The following is a 22171-nucleotide window of genomic DNA, read 5'->3' as shown; positions in this document are numbered from 1 at the left end:
TGTCCACAACTCCTTAACACACCTTATGGTAGTAGAGATTTCCCCCCACACCCAAACATTTTTTGTTCATGTCACAGTGATTTAAATAAAAGTAGGTTCTGGAAGAAGAAAAAAAAAAAAAAAAAAAAAAAAAAAAAACCAACACAATGACCATTATTTCTTAAAATAGACTTGTAATGCTTAAAAACAAAACCACCGATGTAAACCCCAGGACTAATGACTACTTGGGATCCCCATTTCATTACTTTGAGAACACACACAGAGTCACTCTTGCCTTGGAGTCTTTGAAATCTGTTTTATTGGCAGCATTCCCCTCTGCAACTCCCATCCACTTACTGTACACCCAACAGAAACCTGGTAATACTGAAAGCTGTCAGAATTGGGTCCAGTTGCAAAGAGCTCATAGAAACCAGCAGTACCTACTTTTGGAGAGGCAAAAGAACATTTTAGCTTTCGGGTCTCTATCGCATGCGCCATTTCTTTCCATTCACCGAACATGTCATCACGATAGGCCAAGGACACATCAAGCGTAACTTCTGCATTGTCTTCTGCAAGAGTAACAACCAAGCTTATTATGAAAATAACAGTATGCAAAAAAAGAAAAAAAAAGTGTGAGAAAACATATTTCAGAATATATAAAAGGAGAAACTCTGATTTACATATGGTGATGGAAATCCCTCCACTCCAACTCATAGGGACATTTACCCTCTATAGGATGTTCATCTATTCTCCAGTAGGAGTCCTAGAAGTCCAAGGTGACCGATCTTCGTTGGTCATGAGTGTTGGGTATTCTTTTCTATTCTTGTTAACTTCTAGTCTTATGTAACACTGGTCCTAGGGCACATGCACATGACCCAGCATCCCATGTCAAGGCTTTCGTGCCTCATGACCCACTTCACCATGACTGCAATTGAATTTGTATTATAGACATTGATGAAAGCAGAACTCTCACTCAGTAATGGGCCCTACCCCCACTTCATGTGTGAACAGGAGCTTATATTAAGTATAGTAAGATAAAATGTGTTAAAAAAATCTTAATGGACATTCTCTTCTGCTTTTCTCCTGCTGTTATTCTTTTCATGTCTATTTTCACTATTTCTCTCTCAGAAGATATTCTTCACTGCACACTTCAAAGCAGATGCAGAAAGTGGTGGACAGGCCTGGAGCAGTAGTAGTTCAAAGTACAGGTTACCACAAACAGCATCTGCTTTGAAATTCCCTAAAAAAAATGGAAGGTGGCATGGTTGCCAATAGACCAGATCAGAAATCTCACCACGTGATAAGTTGCCATATGCATTCCATCTAATCTACCCCACTGAAGATGTTTAGAAAGGCCATTTATATACAAACCATGAAGAGATGTTGTGCAAAAGGGATCTCAAAAACAAAAAATCCACCTAATGCCACCCCACTTATGTAGTTCACATGGGTGCAGAGTTCCTTGTCAATCTGCTCCTAACATTCTTTTGAATCTCTGGCCTCCGCTAAGGATACTGTGCTCTTTTGTGAAACTGAGCTTTACAGTTTACTAGGGATAATATTTCAAATCTACAACAGAATAAGAACAGATTCTTGAAGCCCTGCTTGGCCTACGCGTTGGTCATCTTTTTCAGAGAGTTATGTTTTTGTTGGGATTATGTAATGGTACACTCATACAGAATGCTGGGAAGGGGTGTGGATGGGTTTGTGGTTTAGACTTGCTATTTATAGTGTGTTTGGAGGTGGCTTTCAAGCTTTAATGTGGTCGCCAACATGGTTTTTTCCCCAAGCTGTTTTTGTCGCATGTGTGATCTGCGTCTTCCAGATTGATCAGGAGTTCTGATACCCCAGAGCCATCCTTGCATTAGTTAGGCTTCCTTGAAATATGAATACATGAGCTCAGGTCTACTGTTTCAGCAAATAATGGCCAAATAGTCCAGTCAAACGTGGTCCCAAAAGCCCACCCACACACCCCATTTTACAAAACTATTAAAAAAACCGGGACTATTCAGGACTTCAGTTCCAGCAGGAACAGTTTGCAAAAATGAAGTGGTTTTTAAAACCTAAAACACTGCTGCACTATCACTGGTCATGAAAACCAGAAAGCAAAAGTTAACTAGTATAATTTTTGTCCAAGCCAAGAAAAACACATAAAAAGAGAAAGTAAAATCCAGAATATATCTGAATTTTCAAGTTTTCAGAGTTTTATTAAGCAATAGTCTGGGATTACTCCACCCATCAGAGACACAACCTGACTGAAGTGTCCCTTCAAATTGACAAGAACAGAAAGGTTCTTACATACACCAATACAGTATAAAGAAAGACTTGGATTCCCCACCTGGGTGCACTAATGACTCCTTTCACTGAAACCAGCTATTTTTGGGGGGGAGAAAAAAAATAAAATTTCTGATAAATACTTTAACCGTGAAAGGTTTGTAAGGTTTGGCTATACTAAACATCCTTAGACAGTTAACTGTTCCTTCATACTTTTTGTTCAGCTGGATAACATTGCTGATGTTCTTGCAGATTTAAAGGAAACACACACACACACACACACAGTTAACACACTGTAGCATGGTATGGAAATTAGAGCAAAAGCAGATACCCCACTATGTTTGGCCACAAGACAAGGGAGTGGTTTTAAAACTGGATGTCAGATACAGGCCTCAAGAGTCAACAAGACAGATCAGAGAAGTGAACAAAGACTCCCCATCAACATACTACTCGCTTCTTGTAGTGCCCAATACACAGTATGTGCTTTCTAAACAGAAGTAAGGCACAATATTTGTCCTGAGGCGCTTATACTTTAAGGTTAGAGGTGAACTGCAAAAGGGGCATTGGAAAAAAGGTACAACGTACAAAGGTAGTCAAAATTGTGCTTCTTGGGTTAGTTAGTATAAGTTAGTTGCCTATGAAGAATTTAGCATGGCAAAAAATTGGGTCTTCAAGGAGGGATTTAAATATAGAGGGTAGGGACAGATGAAGTCACAAGAAATATTAAGACCTCTAAACAAAAGTCTGACCCAACTCGCCCTCTCATATTCCATTAAGGGCCCATCTTCTGGTGGTCTTTTATCTCCTCTACTCCTGGCTTTTGGGTGCCTCCATTCTAGATCCACATGGAGTGCTCTTTGGGCTCAGACAGCTGCAGGATGGGAACAGAGTCCATTCAAGATTGCACCAGGTACTTTTGGGGATGAGAATAAGGAGTCCATCCCCCAAAACATAAATCAGAACCAGGATAATAGACAACACCTTCAAGGCTTGAGAAACAGCCACTCATCCTTCCTATGAAAGGGAATTAAAGAGTCATGTTTGGAAAGGGAAAGGTAGCGACGAATGGAAGAGGGGGTAGTATCTTCTCCATACTTGAGGTAGAGAAAGACCAGGAGTGGATTTCTTATTCAGGAAGAGAAGTTGGTGAGGAAGAGAGATAGGCAAGCTTCTGCTGAGTACCCATAAATATATTCAGCTTGTCAAAATATCAATGTTCAGGGAATGAGTTATTCAGTTCCTCCATGTTGCACAGAGCTCTCCAGTTTTCAGAACCATGTATGGCTGCAAAAAACTGAGATGGGTGGGGTCACATACAAACATGGTACCACCACCTTCTTTAGGGTCAAAACATGAGACTGGCCAGGCACCTATACCAGGCTACCGTATATAGTTAAGATTCAGATTAAGCATGTCTAGTTGTGAGGGATTCCCTTCCACTTCCCACACTGCATGCTCAGACTAGATGAACCTTCCATAGATGCACAGGACACTTGTGCACAGAAAAGGTGGTTATGCAATTCCATTGTCAACATAACAGGATGCTGTATGGAAATTTCAGATTTCACATCCTCATATAGCACCTCACTTGTCAATATCAAGAGGTGGTGAATAATAATGTCACCTGCCCCACTGGATTATTCTGAAACACTCTCTAAATGAGAAAATAAACTTGTTTATACAGTAGGCAGTGTGCCAAGGAAGACTGTCTCCTGCTCCCACGTTTCCCTAAGGCTTCCAGCCAGTCACAGACTTCTCCATTACAGTTTCATGGACATCCATAAGGTAACTCAGATCACAAGAGCCCTAAAGAAAGACTATTTAACTCTCCTTGCATTCCCCATGTCACATCTCAGTATGTCTGGGATTTTGAGGCTAGAGATTCAGCTGCTATGAGCTGTCACCCAATTCCCTTTAAACTGTTATTAGTACAGATATCTTCACTCACAAAAGAGAGTCTAAAAATAGGGAAGTAATTTCACAAAGTGACGACAGGTCTGTGCCAGCCACATACTAATAAAACAACCTGGAAAGACATTTGCAACTAGGAAAAACTGACAGTTTTTGCATTAACAGACAGCTAACAAAGGATGGAAGTACAAGCCAGCCAACCTAGGAAGAGAAAAGGGCCAGCTCATACAAATCTCAGTAGGAGCATACAGGGCTAGATGGACTATGGTGTGATCTCTTTCAGAAAAAAGGAAGTGGTGATAGTAATTGTTTCCTCCATGCTGACAATACTGGAAACTTAAGTTATTTGCATCTATCAGGATTTTTAAGATTCACTTCAAATGTATCTCCTCATTTCCATCCCCCTCCCCCCTTTTTTTTTTTAAATTAGGCTGAAAGTGGTTTAAGTCCTTCACAAGACAGTTAGGGAATGTTATAGCTGAAGTCACACCATTGATTTTCTGTGTAATAAGATGCTTCCACCACCTTCTGCTTATAAAGGACATTTTATATACCGATTTCAAAATGTTTTTCTCATTTTATACACGTTGAAATGGAGGCAGAGCTGTCATGTGACTTGGCCAAGTTTACAGCAAGAGTTGGGAATAAAACCGAGCCCAAATGTGAACAGAAGTAAATCAGTTCTCTGCATAAAAGGTTAAATATAAAGTAGTCTGAGGACGAGTGCTAATGTTCATTATTATAGATCACTGTACAATGACCCAGTTTTCCAGATGATGTACAAGAGGTGAAGCTTGATAAACTAGAAAGTCCTATGTCCAAGAAGGTACAGCAGACAAAAAATAAATAAATAATAATAATACTGTGTCTAGTGATACAGCACATTCTCTCTCCTTCACGAAGCATTCAGCTATAACCAATGTGGTGGTGGCAGCAAGATGTGCAGACAGTTATTTCTATTACTTAAAACTAGAGAGGACTGAGGATTGGAAACTTAAGTTGAAGGACTTAAATTGTGAGAACAACAGATAGATTCTAATGCAAACCTATTAAGCAAGTGAAAGAGGATTTAAGCCATTGTTGAAAGTGTATCCAACTTGGAATATTACGTGCTGAAGGCAAACTTACTGCTGAAGGATGAAAGGCCAGAATGCATGAAAGTTCAGAAAAGTATAAGCGCAGGCAATGGCCTGCTAGTGCTGGGCTAAGTTGAGGCATGTGTACTGTAGGTCAGCCAAGAAACAGTTGGTTTGAAACCAGGTGTTACATGGTGGAATGAGTACTGATGAGCTGAGTGGCATTTGACCCGTTCCCAAAAAGTTTCCAGTGTTCTCCAACTCAATGACAAGAATAAGATCTAATTGCACAGTAATAGAGTAACACTTCTAGTTTCAAAAGAAGTCTTTTGTAGTGACTCTTAAACAAGCCATTTCTTGTGGTCAGAAACAAGATCACCAGCAATGCTCCCCCCTTAATTCTCTCTCACTTTCAAGGTTGCTGCCAGCTAGCTAAATGTCAGATTACTGCATACAAACATTCCCTCAGAGAGTGTCATCCATCGTCCTGGTAACTAAACTCTTTCAACAGCTGTGTTATTGATGGAGACTGGCCAATGTTATTCACACAGAGCATTTGTTTCATACAGCTTATGTGAATGAGACTTCGTGCACTAAGATAAGACTGGAATTCTATTTGCAGTCGTACCTGCTTGACCAATTAAATGAACTATGCATGGAGTATTTCAGTAGCCAAATACAGACCATTTTAACCACTTCAGCAGTTCACACTTGTTTGGCAGATTTCTCCACGCTCCCCATCTTTTGCAGAACAGTCAGTCAAACTGAGCAAGAGCATTTTTTGTTTTCAGTATTGGAGTAAACATTGCATTAAAAAGGAATAGTCTGTTTAGACCCAGAAGTTAGCAGTTTTTTTTTTTTTAAAAAAGGAGAAAAGCCAAGCTCAGGCAGCTTTCCCATGCGAGTTGACAAACATAAGAGCAAACTGCTTTTTCTAAGTATCTGGATCCTTATCAAAGACCTAAATAGTTTCTAAAGATATGCATGAATAAGGCCTTCCTTTCTTCCGAAGGGCGTAATACCATCACTCCTGAAGGCATATTTTAGGGCTACTCAGTTGGTTTTGCTTTGAGCAAAATAAGCCATCTTACAGAGTCCACTTGTGGCCACAGTATCATGACTAGCATTTCATTCTACCACAGGAAAGCCCCTGTTTAGTCAATGACCACGTTCTGAAGTTGTTTGACATACATGCCCAACTTGTGTTATTCTCAACAGCCAGCGATGCCTAGTGAGCAGAGTAATACTAAATAAACTGTGGTAGAACTATGACAGTCTCCCATTATCCTTGCCCTGTGGCTCACGTGGCAAAATTTAGAACTCGAACTGGTCAGAGGAGAAGCCTGTATCAAAAACAACATGAATCACTGCAACCTTGTCACTGGAGCCCCGCATCCACTAGACAAATACTGTCTACACACCTCCTCCCAGAACCTGAATATCAGATTCCTCAAAATAATCCAACTCAGCTAGAAAATTTGAGTACAAAGAATTATTGCAAATATACTTTTGTTCAGCTCAAACAGCTTGCAGACCACTAGTGAAAAAGAGGTCCTGGCTTGTGCCGTGAGCTGACCACCAGTTCAGGCAAGCATCATAAAGTTAGAGGGTCACTTGAATAGAGATGAACATCCCCTTATCTGTCTCTGGTTTTCTGACTGTGCCTAGGCAGATTTCAGTAGCCTTGAAAAGCTAAATTTATAAATGCAAAGGATGTGTGCTCACTAGAAGAAAAAAAGTGTAGATTTAATACAGTTGATTTTAGCCTGGTTAGGAGCACTGCTGATTAGTTTGTAACACCACTATAATAATAATTTTGGATATGGATCTTAGGGGAGCAACTTCCAAATGGGGTCATAATGAAAATCAACCATGCATTTTACCATTGCAAAGTCTTTCAGAATGAGCCCTTGTAGGTGGGGCCAGCCCAGGTTATCATCCAAAAAGTGTAAGGCTACTACATCCAGTAACAGAAAGGAGAGGATAGATTCATGTTCACTCAACAAAAGTAAGACTAAACATCACCTGGGGATCATTTCTGTTTTAAATCAGATGGGGGGAAAAAAAAAATCCACTCCATATTTGTGCTTGCAAAACTGAGGTTTGGCAAGGGAGGGAGTAAATAAAAAGGCTATTTCTGATTGCAGATCAGAATTATGCTTCAGCATTCTTTGTTGGGAGGGAGAGGAAGAAGAGAGTTCCTTAGGTTAGCTTTCCTTCCTTTAACATGCTAGAGCTGTCCCTTCCCCACGATTTATTTTTCAATGAGAAGGGGCCTCCCTAGCTCACACAATTTTAAATTAACTGTTCTTTCCACTGACCATTCCAGCACTAGCATGCTGCTTAATAGCCCATCCAGTAAAATGCTGCACGTCAGATTAAAATAGCACCATCTTGTTACCATCACTACCCCAACATGGTTTCTGGAACTTTTCTTAAAAAAAAAGAACACCACAACAACAACAACAACCACCACCACCACACAACTCTCCCATGCAGAGGGAGATAGTGGACCACAATTAGTGACATTTGTTTTATGGTTCAAATCCTAGTTCCACTTAGGGTATGGAGCTCTCCCAGCACCGCAGGTACTCCACCTCCCCGTGGGGATTAGCTTACAGCACTGGGAGCTGCACTCCCAACGGTGGGGTACTGTTTACACTGGCGCTTTACAGTGCTGTAACTTGCTGCGCTCAGGGGGGTGTTTTTTCACACCCCCGAGTGAGAAAGTTGCAGCGCTGTAAAGCGCCAGTGTAGCCAAGGCCTAAGTCAGTGGATTGTTGCCAGTGGACTTCAGTGGGAGCAGCGTTAAAGCCCAAACAGTTTGTTACTTAGTAGGATCTGGCAAAGGGGAATTTGGAGAAGACATTGCTCTTACCAGGGTTGCTCCCTTTTGTATTGTTGGGAGATATTTTGATTTTTCCCATGATTAAATAAATTTTATACACAGCAAACAACACATACATTGACAGAGCTTCAAGACATTAAAATTCTCCTTAAGATGATGGTTTCAAAAGGGAACAGTGTTTATATGTTCTCACTGTTAGTATGTACCCCATGTAACTCAACTTTGTCTATACAGACAAAATACATTTTATTTAACTATTTTAAAATACACACACACCCCAACGTTTTCTTGTACTGATCAAGCATTTTGGGGGACACATACAGCGTGACATACAGAGAGCGACATACTTATCTCATTATTTTTCTTGAACGCAATGTCCAGCTGCAGGATAACAAGTATGAACTGGAACCAGGGACTCATCTCCTTCTTGGGGAGGGGGATGTGAACAGCAAACACAATGTCATTGGCTTCTATTTGTCTGCTCATTGCCTCGTCAAGATCTCGGATCTTCTCACACTGGTTGGGTCCCCAAGGCATTAGCCACTTGGTTTTGTGGTGGTTTTTCCGTACATCTACACATTTTATTGACATGTAGTGCATAGCTGTAGTGGGACTTGGAGCTGAAATTGAAACAAGCCACATTTTTAGAATCTTTAACATGTTACATGACTAACAGTTTATGAAACCAGATTATCCTCAACCCCACAGAAAAGTACAGGAGGCATGTTACATCAGAGCAGTCATTGCTATTAGCCTTTTAAAAATACTTTAGGAATCCTTTTGAAGTACGCAAGAAGCAACCCAGTAGTTAAGTAAAGAAGTTTCTAGGTGAGAAGTTTTAGCCTTGTTCTACTGACTAGGCATACCAGTGGCACTTTGCACCACATGGTGGAGGCCTGTAACTAGAGCTGATCGGGAGAACAGAAGGGCGTGCTGTCTGCCGGGTGCTAAGATACAGGATGTGGACCTGAGGCTGAAAAGGATCCCAGCAGGAGTGGGAAAGAATCTGTTGATTGTCCTTCATGTGGGAACGAATGATACGGCTAGATTCTCGCTGGAATGTATCAAGGGAGACTATGCCAGACTGGGGAAGATGCTTAAGGAAATCGAGGCTCAGGTGATCTTCAGTGGGATTCTGCCGGTTCCTAGAGAAGGGCAACAAAGGTGTGACAAGATTATGGCGATCAACAGATGGCTTAAGCAGTGGTGCTATAAGGAGGGCTTTGGGGATGTACGGCCATTGGGAAGCATTTATGGACAGAAGACAGTTCTCTCAGGATGGACTTCATCCTAGAAGTCCATTTCCCTCCTTACTCAGGTGGAGGCTCACCCAACTGATTAAGAGAGCTTTAAACTAGGAAATTGGGGGAGATGGTTGGGAGATCTCCACACCGGAATTTAACCTTGAGAGGGAAGAAAACAAAGTAAGAGGGGCAAAGAATCCTGTGGCACTTAATAGACTAACAGACTAAGTAAGAGGGGATACAGCTGTGGACAGAAGAATTGATATAAGGAGGAAGGGTAGTGTAGATACCTGACTAACAGGTGATGCTGGTGGTAGAATGTCTGTGCCTAACAGGGTAAATAATATCAGTGAAGCCAAACGGCAAAAATTAAGATGTCTGTACACCAATGCGAGGAGCCTAGGTAACAAAATGGAGGAATTAGAGCTACTGGTGCAGAAAGTGTAACCGGATATTATAGGGATAACAGAAACATAGTGGAACAGTAGTCATGACTGGAGTACAGGTATTGAAGGCTATGTGCTGTTTAGGAAAGACAGAAATAAAGGCAAAGGTGGTGGAGTAGCATTGTACATCAATGATGAGGTTAACTGTAAAGAAATAAGAAGTGATGGAATAGACAAGACAGAGTCTGTCTGGGCAAAAATCACACTGGGAAAGAAAGCTACTAGAGCCTCCCCTGAGATAGTGCTTGGGGTGTGCTACAGACCACCAGGATCTGATTTGGACATGGATAGAGACCTCTTTAATGTTTTAAATGAAGTAAATACTAATGGGAAATGCGTGATCATGGGAGACTAACTTCCCAGACATAGACTGGAGGACAAGTGCTAGCAAGAATAATAGGGCTCAGATTTTCTGGATGTGATAGCAGATGGATTTCTTCACCAAGTAGTTGAAGAATCAACAAGAGGGGATGCCATTTTAGATTTGGTTTTAGTGAGGACCTCATAGAAGAAATGGTTGTAGGGGACAACCTTGGTTCAAGTGATCATGAGCTAATTCAGTTCAAACTAGATGGAAGGATAAACAAAAATAGATCTGGGACTAGGGTTTTTGACTTCAAGGGCTAACTTTAAAGAATTAAGGAAATTAGTTAGGGAAGTGGATTGGACTGAAGAACTTGTGGATCTAAATGTGGAGGAGGCCTGGAATTAGTTTCTGCAGCTGCGATTTAAAGTATCAGAAGCCTGCATCCCAAGAAAGGGGGAAAAAAACCATAGGCAGGAGTTGTAGGCCAAGCTGGATGAGCAAGCATCTCAGAGAGGTGATTAAGAAAAAGCAGAAAGCCTACAAGGAGTGGAAGAAGGGTGAGATTAGCAAGGAAAGCTACCTTAGTGAGGTCAGAACATGTAGGGATAAAGTGAGAAGGCTAAAAGCTGTGTAGGGTTGGACCTTGCAAAGGGAATTAAAACCAATAGTAAAAGGTTCTATAGCCATATAAATAAGAAGAAAACAAAGAGAGAAGAAGTGGGACCGCTAAACACTGAGGATGGAATGGAGGTTAAGGATAACCTAGGCATGGTCCAATATCTAAATAAGTACTTGGCCTCAGTCTTTAATAAGGCTAATGAGGAGCTCAGGGATAATGGAAGGATGACAAATGGGAATGAGGATATGGAGGTGGATATTACCACATCTGAGGTAGAAGCCAAACTTGAACAGCTTAATGGGACGAAAAAATCAGAGGGCCCAGATAATCTTCATCCAAGAATATTAAAGGAACTGGCGCATGAAATTGCAAGCCCATTAGCAAGAATTTTTAATGAATCAGTAAACTCAGGGGTTGTACCGTACGACTGGAGAATTGCTAACGTAGTTCCTATCTTTAAGAAAGGGGAAAAAAGTGATCCGAGTAACTATAGGCCTGTTAGTTTGACATCTGTAGTTTGTAAGGTCTTGGAAAAAATTTTGAAGGAGAAAATAGTTAATGACATTGAGGTCAATGATAATTGGGACAAGTTACAACATGGTTTTTACTAAAGGTAGATCGTGCCAAACCAACCTGATCGCTTTCTTTGAGAAGGTGACAGATTATTTAGACAAAGGAAATGCAGTAGATCTAATTTACCTCAATTTCAGTAAGGCATTTGACACGGTTCTACATGGGGAATTATTAGTTAAATTGGAGAAGATGGGGATTAATATGAAAATTGAAAGGTGGATAAGGAACTAGTTAAAGGGGAGACTCCAACGGGTCGTACTGAAGGGTGAACTGTCAGGCTGGAAGGAGGTTACTAGTGGAGTTCCTCAAGGATCAGTTTTGGGACCAATCTTATTTAACCTTTTTATTACTGACCTTGGCACACAAAGCGGGAGTGTGCTAATAAAGTTTGTGGATGACACAAAGCTGGGGGGTATTGCTAACACAGAGAAGGACCAGGATATCATACAGGAAGATCTGGATGACCTTATAAACTGGAGTAATAGTAATAGGATGAAATTTAATAGTGAAAAGTGCAAGGTCATGCACTTAGGGATTAATAATAAGAAGTTTAGATATACATTGGAGACACATCAGTTGGAAGCAACAGAAGAGAAGGACCTTGGAGTATTGGTTGATCACAGGATGACTATGAGCCACCAATGTGATATGGCCGTTGAAAAAGCTAATGCTGTTTTAGGATGCATCAAGCGAGGTATTTCCAGCAAAGATAATGAGGTGTTAGTACTGTTATATAAGGCACTGGTGGGACCTCATCTGGAATACTGTGTGCAGTTCTGGTCCCCCATGTTTAAGAAGGATGAATTCAAACTTGAACAGGTTCAGAGACGCGCTACTAGGATGATCCAAGGAATGGAAAACCTGCCTTATGAAAGGAGACTAAGAGAGCTTGGCTTGTTTAGCCTATCCAAAAGAAGGCTGAGGGGGGATATGCTTGCTCTTTATAAATATATCAGAGGGATTAATATTAGGGAGGGAGAGGAATTATTTAAGCTTAGTACCAATGTAGACACAAGAACAAATGGGTATGAACTGGACACTAGGAAGTTTAGACTTGAAACTGGACGAAGGTTTCTAACCATTAGAGGAGCGAAGTTCTGGAATAGCCTTCCAAGGGGAGTAGTGGGGGCAAAAGACATATCTGGCTTTAAGACTAAGCTTGATAAGTTTATGGAAGGGATGGTATGAAGGGATAGCTTAATTTTGGCAACTGATCTTTGATTATCAGCAGATAAGTATGCCCAGTGGTCTGTGATGGGATGGGATGGGATCTGAGTTACTGCAGAGAATTCTTTTCCGAGTGCTGGCTGGCGAGTCTTGCCCACAAGCTCAGGGTTTAGCGGATTCCTTTCCGACCCCGAATATGGCAATTTTCCTCCGGGGCAGATTGGCAGAGGCCCTGGAGGTTTTTCACCTTCCTCTGCAGCGCGGGGCATGGGTCACTTGCTGGTGGATTCTCTGCTTGAGATCTTCAAAGCACAATTTGAAGACTTCAATAACTCAGACATAGGTTAGGGGTTTGTTATAGAAGTGGATGGGTAGGGTTCTGTAGCCTGCTTTGTGCAGAAGGTCAGACTAGATGATCATATTGGTCCCTTCTGATCCTAAAGTCTATGAATCTATGAGTAGCCACTGGTGACCATGAGGGCCACTTTTAATGAAGGCCAATGGAAGTGAGGTGCAGAACGTAGCACATCTATCCACTGGATTAGGCAGTGTTGTCCAATTTATGCCCTTCAGAGAGAATAAAGAAAATGTGGACTGAAAAGTCATTCTATAAGCGGTGTGCTGTGATTTTACTGTATCAGTTGGTACATGGCATAGTGGAAGAACTTAGATGCGAATGTGCCACCTATGCATTTCCAGCTTCTTTAGCAGAAAGAGGCAGTTACAGATTTTCAAAACCTAGCCTCTTTATTGTGCTTGTAATTATTTGAGACACAAAACTAGCTGGAAACTCATATTAGACATATTGTTGTACAAGATATTATATATCTAGGTATTTGTCCAAGGAGATTTCTAACATAAGAAGGGAGGCCAGGATGAGGCATCATAAAAAACAAAAAGCCACACACATCCCAGTTTACTTTATCTAGCTAAAATACATATCACTCCTAGCTCTTACATGCAAAGCCCTTCCTTGCCTTTAGCCTTATTTCTGGAGAGAGAAATTTGAATGCAAGTTGTTTTTAAATTGCCTCAGCATGGTTTAGCCAGCTGAATGGATGGAGCTTGAGATTAGACACCGTTTGGCTCCATCCACCCCAGTTGGTTAAGCCATGTTACCACATTTTAATCCAAATTAGTTTTCAAACCAGCGCTTAAAATAATCCAGAAGTAGTAATATTAACTAGTGACTTCCATTCATGGCAGCAGGTCTCTAGTAGACACCATCACTCACAGGAAATTTTGATCGATGGGCTTTACAAACCAGGAGCAATACAAACCAGGAGCAAAAGGGTTTATTGCACTTTGTAGCTTGCTAGGAATGCCACCTTAAAAGTCCTTGGGCTGTGAGGCTCCCAGCCTTTGTAGTCACTAATTCAAGTTTCTACAGTTGTGTCATACTTGCTTCCAGTGCGTCTGGAGCCAGAGATCTCACTGTGGCCCTTCAAACAAGATTTCACAATGTCTTCTCACAACAGTTAGCAACTCAGCCCTGGTCTACACTATAGGGTTAGCTCGAATTTAGCCATGTTAGGTTGATTTTATAATGGATGTGTGTGCTGCACATCCACTAGAAAACTGCAGCCCCTCTTTTTAAATGGCAAACCCAACCGGCATTGCTTGGTATGGGAAAGGAGGTCGCTGCAGTTCGAAACCATTCCCACATGTTATGAAGGTGTTAGAAACCAAATCCGTGTACCCTTTGGCTTACCATGGCTGCCTGGAAACCGAATTCTGTTGCTCAGCTGTGTGTGATGGGTCACCATACCAGCAAGCACTCAATATAAAAAAGGTAAAATGCGACCTGGCACCTAAAGCACATATGCTGTCTGCTGAGACTTGCTTGATTCACTGTGAAAGAGAGAGAGTCTCCCTTTTGTTCTTAGAAATGTATTGTCTTAAATTTTACTCTCCCTTTTTATCTCATTGCAGATGCAAATGTTTCTATGCTCCCCTTATCTCCATCCCCGAGGTTAACACACACACACAAAAAATGCATTCACAATGACATGTTTTCTGAGCTCATGCAGTCCTCCTGCACTGATAAGGCACAGCTGAATGCATGGAGGCATTCAGTGGCACAGTCCAGGAAAGCATTAAGTGAGCACAATGAGAAGAGGCAGGATGCAATGCTGGGGCTAATGGGGGAGCAAATGGACATGGTCAGTCTGGTGGAGCTGCAGGAAAACCAACAAGAGCACAGACCGCCACTGCATCCGCTGTACAACCACCTGCCCTCCTCACCAAGTTCCATATCCTCCTCACCCAGACGCCCAAAAACACCCTCTGGACACCCAGCTACTCCACTCCAGAGGATGGCCCAAGCAACAGAAGGCTGTCATTCAAACAGTGCTTATTGGAGCCACACTACAAATAAAAAAATGTGTCCTTGTCCTTTCCTCCTCCCTCACCTCACCCTACCCAACCCAGGCTACCTTGTCAGTTATCTCCTTCAAAAAAGAAACCCACAATGAAGTGGGTAGGTTTTCCGTCAAGAAGAAACACACAACTGTCACACTGTAGCCTGGCCAGTCACAAAACTGGTTTTCAAAGCCTCTTCGATGTGCAGCGCATCTACTTGTGCTCTTCTAATCACCCTTGTGTCTGGCTGTTCAAAATCAGCAGCCAGGTGATTTGCCTCAACCTCCCATCCCACCATAAACGTCTCCCCCTTACTCTCACAGATATTATGGAGCACACAGCAAGCAGTAATAACAATGGGAATACTGGTTGAGCTGAGGTCTAAACTAGTCAAACAGCACCAGCGAGCTTTTAAATGTCCAAAGGCACATTTTACCACCATTCTGCACTTGCTCAGCCTATAGCTGAACTGCTCCTTACTACTGTGCAAACTGCCTGTGTATGGCTTCATTAGCCATGGGAGCAAGCAGTAGGCTGTGCCTCCACGGATAACCATTGGCATTTCAACATTCCCAACAGTAATTTTCTGATCTGGGAAGTCCCTTCTTGCAGCTGCTCAAACAGCCCAGAGTTCCTAACGATACGAGTGTCATGCACCTTTCCCAGCCATCCCACGTTGATGTCACTGAAACATCCCTTGTGATCCACCAGTGCTTGCAGCACCGTTGAGAAGTATCCCTTGCAGTTTATGTACTGGTTGGCAAGGTGGCCTGGTGCCAAGGTAGATGGAACACACATCCCTATCGCCCCACCACATTTAGGGAAACCCACTGCAACAAAGCCATGAACTAAAGTTTCCCAAAGTCACTACTCTGGATAGCAGAATGTCAGTGATTGCATTGGCTGCTTGAATCACACCAGTCCCCACAGTAGGTTTGCCCACTCCAAATTGATTCCAGAGTGACTGGTAGCAGTTAGGCGTGGCAATCTCTACTTCTTTCTCAACTGTCAGGCAGCTCTCATCTTGGTATTCCTGCACTTCAGGGCAGGGGAAAGCAACTCAGAGTTCCAGGAAAGAAAGTGGCCTTATGCAGGTGAAAGTTTTACAGCCACTGAGAATCATCCCATACCTGCAACATTATGTGGTCCCATTAGTCTGTGCTCGTTTGCCAGGCCCAGAATCAGCATTCCACTGTATCAATCAGCCCCACTGCTGCAATGTCCCAACTGCCACGGCCCATACTTTCAGGAACGTCTGTGTCCATGTCCTCACAATCATCCTCATGCTACCGTCTCTTAGCCAGGTTCTGCACATACTGCAGTATAATGCACGAGGAGTTTACAATGCTCGCAACAGCAGTGGTGAGCTGAGCAGGCTCCATGCTTGCCATGCTATGGTGTCTGCACAGGTAACCCAGGAAAAAAAAGGCACAAAATGATTGTCTGCAGTTGAATGCTCTCAGTCTGCAGAGCTACACTATACACTTATGCAACCTTCAGACCGTAGTAGCCACCTATCAACCTACGTCTGCTGGATAGTTTCCTATATGCTGCAGGGGCTGGGAGAGGAGAGAAGAGATTTACAAGTCTTCAAAATTAGGTATCCAGATATGTTCCTATAGTGTGGAGAAACTCCCTGCCCAACCCAAGGCAGCAACACCACATTAGGTCTGCAGCATTCAAGATCTTGCATCGAATCACAGCACTGGAAGGAACCTCGAGAGGTCATCTAGGCCAGTCCCCTGCACTCAAGGCAGGACTTAGCATTATCTAGACAAGAGGTGGGCAAACTTTTTGGCCTGAGGGCCACATCAGAGTTCTGAAACTGTATGGAGGGCTTGGTAGGGAAGGCTATCCCTCCCCAAACAGCCTAGCCCCCCACCCCTTATCTGCCCCCTCCCACTTCAGCTGTCCCCCATCAGAGCCCCCAACCCATCCAACCACTCTGAACATCCCCTCCTGGGACTCCCTGCCCCTAACTGCCCCCCAGGATCCCCCCCATCCAGACCTCCCTGGTCCCTAACTGCCCCAACCCCTATCCACACCCCTGCCACTGACAGGCCCCCTGGAACTCCCACACCTATCCAATCGCCCCCTGCCCCTTATCCAAGCCCCCCCACCGAGCACCAGGACTGGCAGCTGTGTCCCCTGGCCAGAGCCAGCAATGCTGCTGTGCAGCCTAGAGCGGCGGGGCAGGCCGGCAGGAGCTCGCAGCCCAGAGTGCTGCCAGTGCGGCAAGCTGAGGCTGCCGGGGGGGGGGGGGGGCATGACAGCAGGGAGGGGTTGGGGGCTAGCCTCCCCAGCTTGGAGCAAGAAGGGCCAGGCAGAACAGGACAGTCCCATGGGCCGGATGCGGCCCACAGGCTGTAGCTTGCCCACCTCTGATCTAGACTATCCCTGACAGATGTTTGTCTAACCTGCTCTTGTAGAATCTCCGTCATGGATGTTTAACCTCCCTAGGCAATTTATTCCAGCACTTAAGAGGTTTTCTAGACCCTTAATCATTTTTGCTGCTTTTCTCTGGCCTCTCTCTCTCTCCAATTTTTCCACATCTTTCCTGACATTTAGTGTGTCCATTTCTGGGCACCACACTCCAGCTGATGCCTACTCAGCATGGATTAGAGCAGAAGAATTACTTCTCATGTCTTGGCTTACAACACTGCTGCGAATACATCCCAGAATGAGGTTTGCTTTTTACTGTGTGCACAGGCCCGGCTTTAGGAAGTGCGGGGCCCAATTTGAACATTTTCGGCAGGGCCCTGGCAGGGATGACTAAAAAACAAACAAACAAACAAAAAAACAAAACACACCCATGTAAAAAAAAGCCTCTCATTTCTTCCATGTATTATTTACTTTCCATAACTATATAAATAATACAATTATATATTATGTACATTGCATCATATATGCTGTTGATTGCTTATTAATGACTGCCATTTCACATGCGTGGGTCCCTGCCACTCCCTGTGGGTGTGCACGTGTGGGTCCCAGCTGCTCCCTGCCCCCCTCATTGAAGTAGGTGTGCAGGGTTACTGCCCTGGGAACTGCAGGGCAGCAGTGGACATGGGGTTGGTTGGAGGCAGGGCAGGGGCTGACCGGAGGTAGGGTCTAGCTGCAGGCAGGGCAAGGGGTGCAGGGCTGGCTGGAGACAGGGGGTGTGTGTGTGGTGGGCTGGCTTCAGGCAGGGCTGCAGGGGGATGCAGCAGGGGTTGAGAGGGCTGGAGACAGACGAGTGCAGAACTGGCTGGCTTCAGGCAGGGGAGTGCAGCGGGGTTGGCTGGAGACAAGGCAGGGGGTTTGGGGCTAGGTGTGGGCAGGGTGTGCAGGGCTGGTGCAGGCAGGGGTGTGTGGGGGCTGGCTGGTTTTGGGCAGGGCCACAGGGGTGTGTGGCAGGGGGTGGCTGGAGACAGGGCAGGGGGGTTGGCAGGGGCTGGCTTTGGGCATGGAGTGCAGAGCTGGCTGGGGGTAGAGCTGGCTGGGGGCAGGGCAGGGGGTGCAGCAGAGGCAGCTGGAGCCCTGGCCCTTTAAATAGCCCCCAAGCCTCCTGCTATCCCAGGGTTCTGGGGGTTATTTAAAGGGCCCAGGGCTCCCCTGCTTCTACCCCGCCCCAGACCTTTTAAATAGCGGTGAGAGCCCTGGAGAATACATGGGGGCGGCGGGGCTCCGGCGGCTATTTAAAGGATGGGGTGGCAGAGGCAGCTGGAACCCCGGCCCTTTAAATAGCCCCTGGAGCCCCCCACTATCCCAGGGCTATGGGGGCTATTTAAAGGGCCCAGAGCTCCACTAGGGAGAGGGGGGCTGCGGGGCCGCTTGCCACGCTCCGGCCGGGGCTCCGGCTCTCGGCGCGGGGCCCTCTTAGGCACAGGGCCCGATTCCTGGGAATCGGCTGAATCGGCCTAAAGCCGGCCCTGAGTGTGCACAACAGTTTTATACTGTTGACTCATCTTTAGTTTGTGATTCACTATGACCCCCAGTTTGCTTTCTGCAGTACTCCTTCCTAGGTAGTCATTTCCCCATTTTGTACGGATGCAACCGATTGTTCTTTCTTAAGTGGAGTACTTTGCATTTGTCCTTACTGAATTTTATTCTATATACATACACACATATACATACACACCCCTCAGATCATTTCGAATTTTAATCCTATCCTCCAAAGCACTTGCAACTCCTCCCAGCTTTGTATCATTTGCAAATGTTATAAGTGTACTCTCTATACCATTTCTAAACCATTGATGAAGATATTACACAGAACTGATCCCTGTGTGACCCTCCTATATGCCTCTCCAGCTTGACTGTGAGCCACTGATGATTACTCTCTGGGAATGGTTTTCCAACCAGTTACACACCCACTTTATAACAGCTCCATTTAGGTTCTATTTCCCTAGTTTATGCCCAAGAACATAGGGGATCAGAAGAATATAGCTTCTCTCTCACCTTTGTGAAGAGATATGGCAGCAGATTAGTTGAATGGAGAAAAGAATGCATAGAAATTCCCTCTTTGAGTTCAGTTGGTATGAGAGAGAGACCTATCAAATGAAGATCAGCATATTGCCAATAAAAATACTGTTTCTTGAAAGACTATAAGGAGAAGTTTCTCAAAAATTTACAGTCCCCATGCTCAGCTACCGTATTAATAAGTTACCCAACAGGCTTATATTCCAACAAATATTTATCCTTCAAGATTAAGCAGAAACTGGGCCATGCAGCAAAGTAAAAAGTGCTCAATTTATTAGCTAAGCAGACAGACATATGAGTGTGACTGCAGAGTGGGATCAACGTAAGATTAGCTGGTGGAAAGGGAATAAATGGATTCAGCTCCATGTACCTTCAGCAATAACAGAGATGAACTGAATATTATTGGTCATGGCAATTTACTTTGCCCCTATCCCCTTTCAATATGTCCCAGTGAGCAAGTCTCTGTGTAAAGCACATACTCACAATCAGTAGCTGATAAATAAGATGGTCATGAACTTCATCATGCAGATGAGATAATGACCTGCTCTGATTTACTGAATTACAGGTTTTTACCCTAGCAATATGCTTTACTTCTCTTGCTGCTGGATCACAACTTTTAAAAACAAAAAAGCAGCAAGTTGGTCAGTACAATGAGCGTCAAGCTACTGTACCATCTGGAAGACATGCATTGATTTAATAGTTTCTAGCACTGAAATTCAGTGCTGCTGCATTCATCGTTCCCCACCCCCCCTTGCCCTAGCCCCCAGAACTGACCTGACTTCCCTATGTGTCAGTGAGCGAGTCATAGATATACAGACCCATTACACTACAGCTGTAACCAGTTCAGAGGACACACACAATTACAACTTTGATAAAGAGCTCAAGGGTAGATGGGACCTAACCCTGTTATGCAGGGAGGGCTGTAGTGTACATAGCTTATAGAAACCCAAGTACGTTGGATTGCCATTGTATTCATACCCCATGGCCTTTTTCTACATTATGCTTTTTTTCCCTACTGTTTCATGGGAAAAACAATAGTTTCTCTAGTGAAGTTTCCCCATACTAAACTTCCCCCTGCTGTTACTCATGCCTTCATGTCAACTGTTTGAAATGGGCCACCTTGATTACATTGGCCTCATTACCACTACCAAAGTGATTTTTCCCCCTGTTGATAATAGCCCACTTCCACTTTAATTGAATTCTCATTAGCACTGACACACACACCCCTTGGTAAGACAACTCCCATCTTTCATGTACTGTACACACACACACACACACACTCTATTTTCCACTCCATGCATCTGATGATGTAGGTTTTAGCCCACAGAAGTTTATGCCCAAATAAACTGGTTAGTCTAAGGGCTTGTCTACATCAGAAAGTTGCAGCGCTGGTGAGGGAGTTACAGCGCTGCAACTTTGAAGGTGTACACATCTGCAGGGCATCACCAGCGCTGCAACTCCCTGTTTGCAGCGCTGGCCGTACTCCCGTTTTGTCTCGGGTGTAGAGGATCCAGCGCTGGTAATCCAATGTAAACACTTACCAGTGCTTTTCTTGACCTCCGTGGAAGGAGGAAGCCTCTAGTAATCAAGCTGGTCTCCTTCCCCGGCTTGCTCTCGCGTTCCCGGAACCCCGAGCAAGCAGGTCTCCTTCCCTGCGGTTTGCAGGGTGGTTCGGGGAACGCGAGAGCAAACCGGGAAAGGAGACCAGCTTCGCCGCGGTTTGCTCTCGCGTTCCCCGAGCAAGCAGGTCTCCTTCCCTGCGGTTTGCAGAGGGGTTCCGGGAACGCGAGAGCAAACCGCGGCGAAGCTGGTCTCCTTTCCCGGTTTGCTCTCGCGTTCCCCGAACCCCGAGCAAGCAGGTCTCCTTCCCTGCGGTTTGCAGGATGGTTCGGGGAACGCGAGAGCAAACCGCGGCGAAGCTGGTCTCCTTTCCCGGTTTGCTCTCGCGTTCCCCGAACCCCGAGCAAGCAGGTCTCCTTCCCTGCGGTTTGCAGGATGGTTCGGGGAACGCGAGAGCAAACCGCGGCGAAGCTGGTCTCCTTTCCCGGTTTGCTCTCGCGTTCCCCGAACCCCGAGCAAGCAGGTCTCCTTCCCTGCGGTTTGCAGAGGGGTTCGGGGAACGCGAGAGCAAACCGCGGCGAAGCTGGTCTCCTTTCCCTGTTTGCTCTCGCGTTCCCCGAACCCCGAGCAAGCAGGTCTCCTTCCCTGCGGTTTGCAGGGGGGTTCGGGGAACGCGAGAGCAAACCGCGGCGAAGCTGGTCTCCTTTCCCGGTTTGCTCTCTCGTTCCCCGAACCCCGAGCAAGCAGGTCTCCTTCCCTGCGGTTTGCAGGGGGGTTCGGGAACGCGAGAGCAAACCGCGGCGAAGCTGGTCTCCTTTCCCGGTTTGCTCTCGCGTTCCCCGAACCCTCCCTTGAAGCCGCCCAACAGCGCTGCAGTGTGGCCACATCTAACACCACTTGCAGCGCTGGTTGCTGTAAGTGTGGCCACTCTGCAGCGCTGGCCCTATACAGCTGTACTAATATAGCTGTAACAACCAGCACTGCAAAATTTTAGATGTAGACATGGCCTAAAGGTGTCACAAGTATTCTTCATTGTTTGTGTTTGATAAGAGTTATTCCTGATTTACACCAATGTGAGGGGAAAAAAGAGTCACTCCCTTTGTTTTATTTATCTTTTAAGATAAACAGATGAAATCCCAAGCAAGTCCTTCAGTATTGGATGTAGGAATCAAAGGATGTGATGTGTTTGGGGGGGGGGGTTTAAAAGCTTCCCCCCTCCCCCCTTAAAACAAAACCTGTATTTCTAACATCACTGCAATGCAAACAAACAATAATTCTTGTGTCAAAGTAGTTCTGTCATGTTTCTAGTGTCACCTGGGAAATAAATACTTTAAAAATGGATCTCTCAGTG

At 44.6% G+C, this 22171-nt stretch overlaps 1 protein-coding gene across 2 annotated transcripts in view; it reads right to left on the bottom strand.

Moving 5' to 3' along the window:
• LOC115655863 (protein wntless homolog) overlaps positions 1-22171 on the bottom strand; it is a 143599-nt gene that overhangs the window by 19311 nt on the left and 102117 nt on the right. For both annotated transcript variants that reach the window (XM_030571818.1, XM_030571817.1), the window contains 2 exons: positions 8436-8708; positions 424-548 (listed from right to left, as the gene is read on the bottom strand). In XM_030571818.1, the coding sequence (XP_030427678.1) occupies positions 424-548; positions 8436-8688 (378 nt within the window). In that variant the 5' untranslated portion in view covers positions 8689-8708. The remainder of the gene's footprint in view (positions 1-423; positions 549-8435; positions 8709-22171) is intronic.

The sequence above is a fragment of the Gopherus evgoodei genome, chromosome 8 (genome assembly GCF_007399415.2).
Source record: "Gopherus evgoodei ecotype Sinaloan lineage chromosome 8, rGopEvg1_v1.p, whole genome shotgun sequence".
NCBI classification, from domain to species: domain Eukaryota; kingdom Metazoa; phylum Chordata; order Testudines; family Testudinidae; genus Gopherus; species Gopherus evgoodei.
The sequence above is the reverse complement of the archived record's forward strand: the minus strand, read 5'-3'. Positions and strand labels throughout refer to the sequence as shown.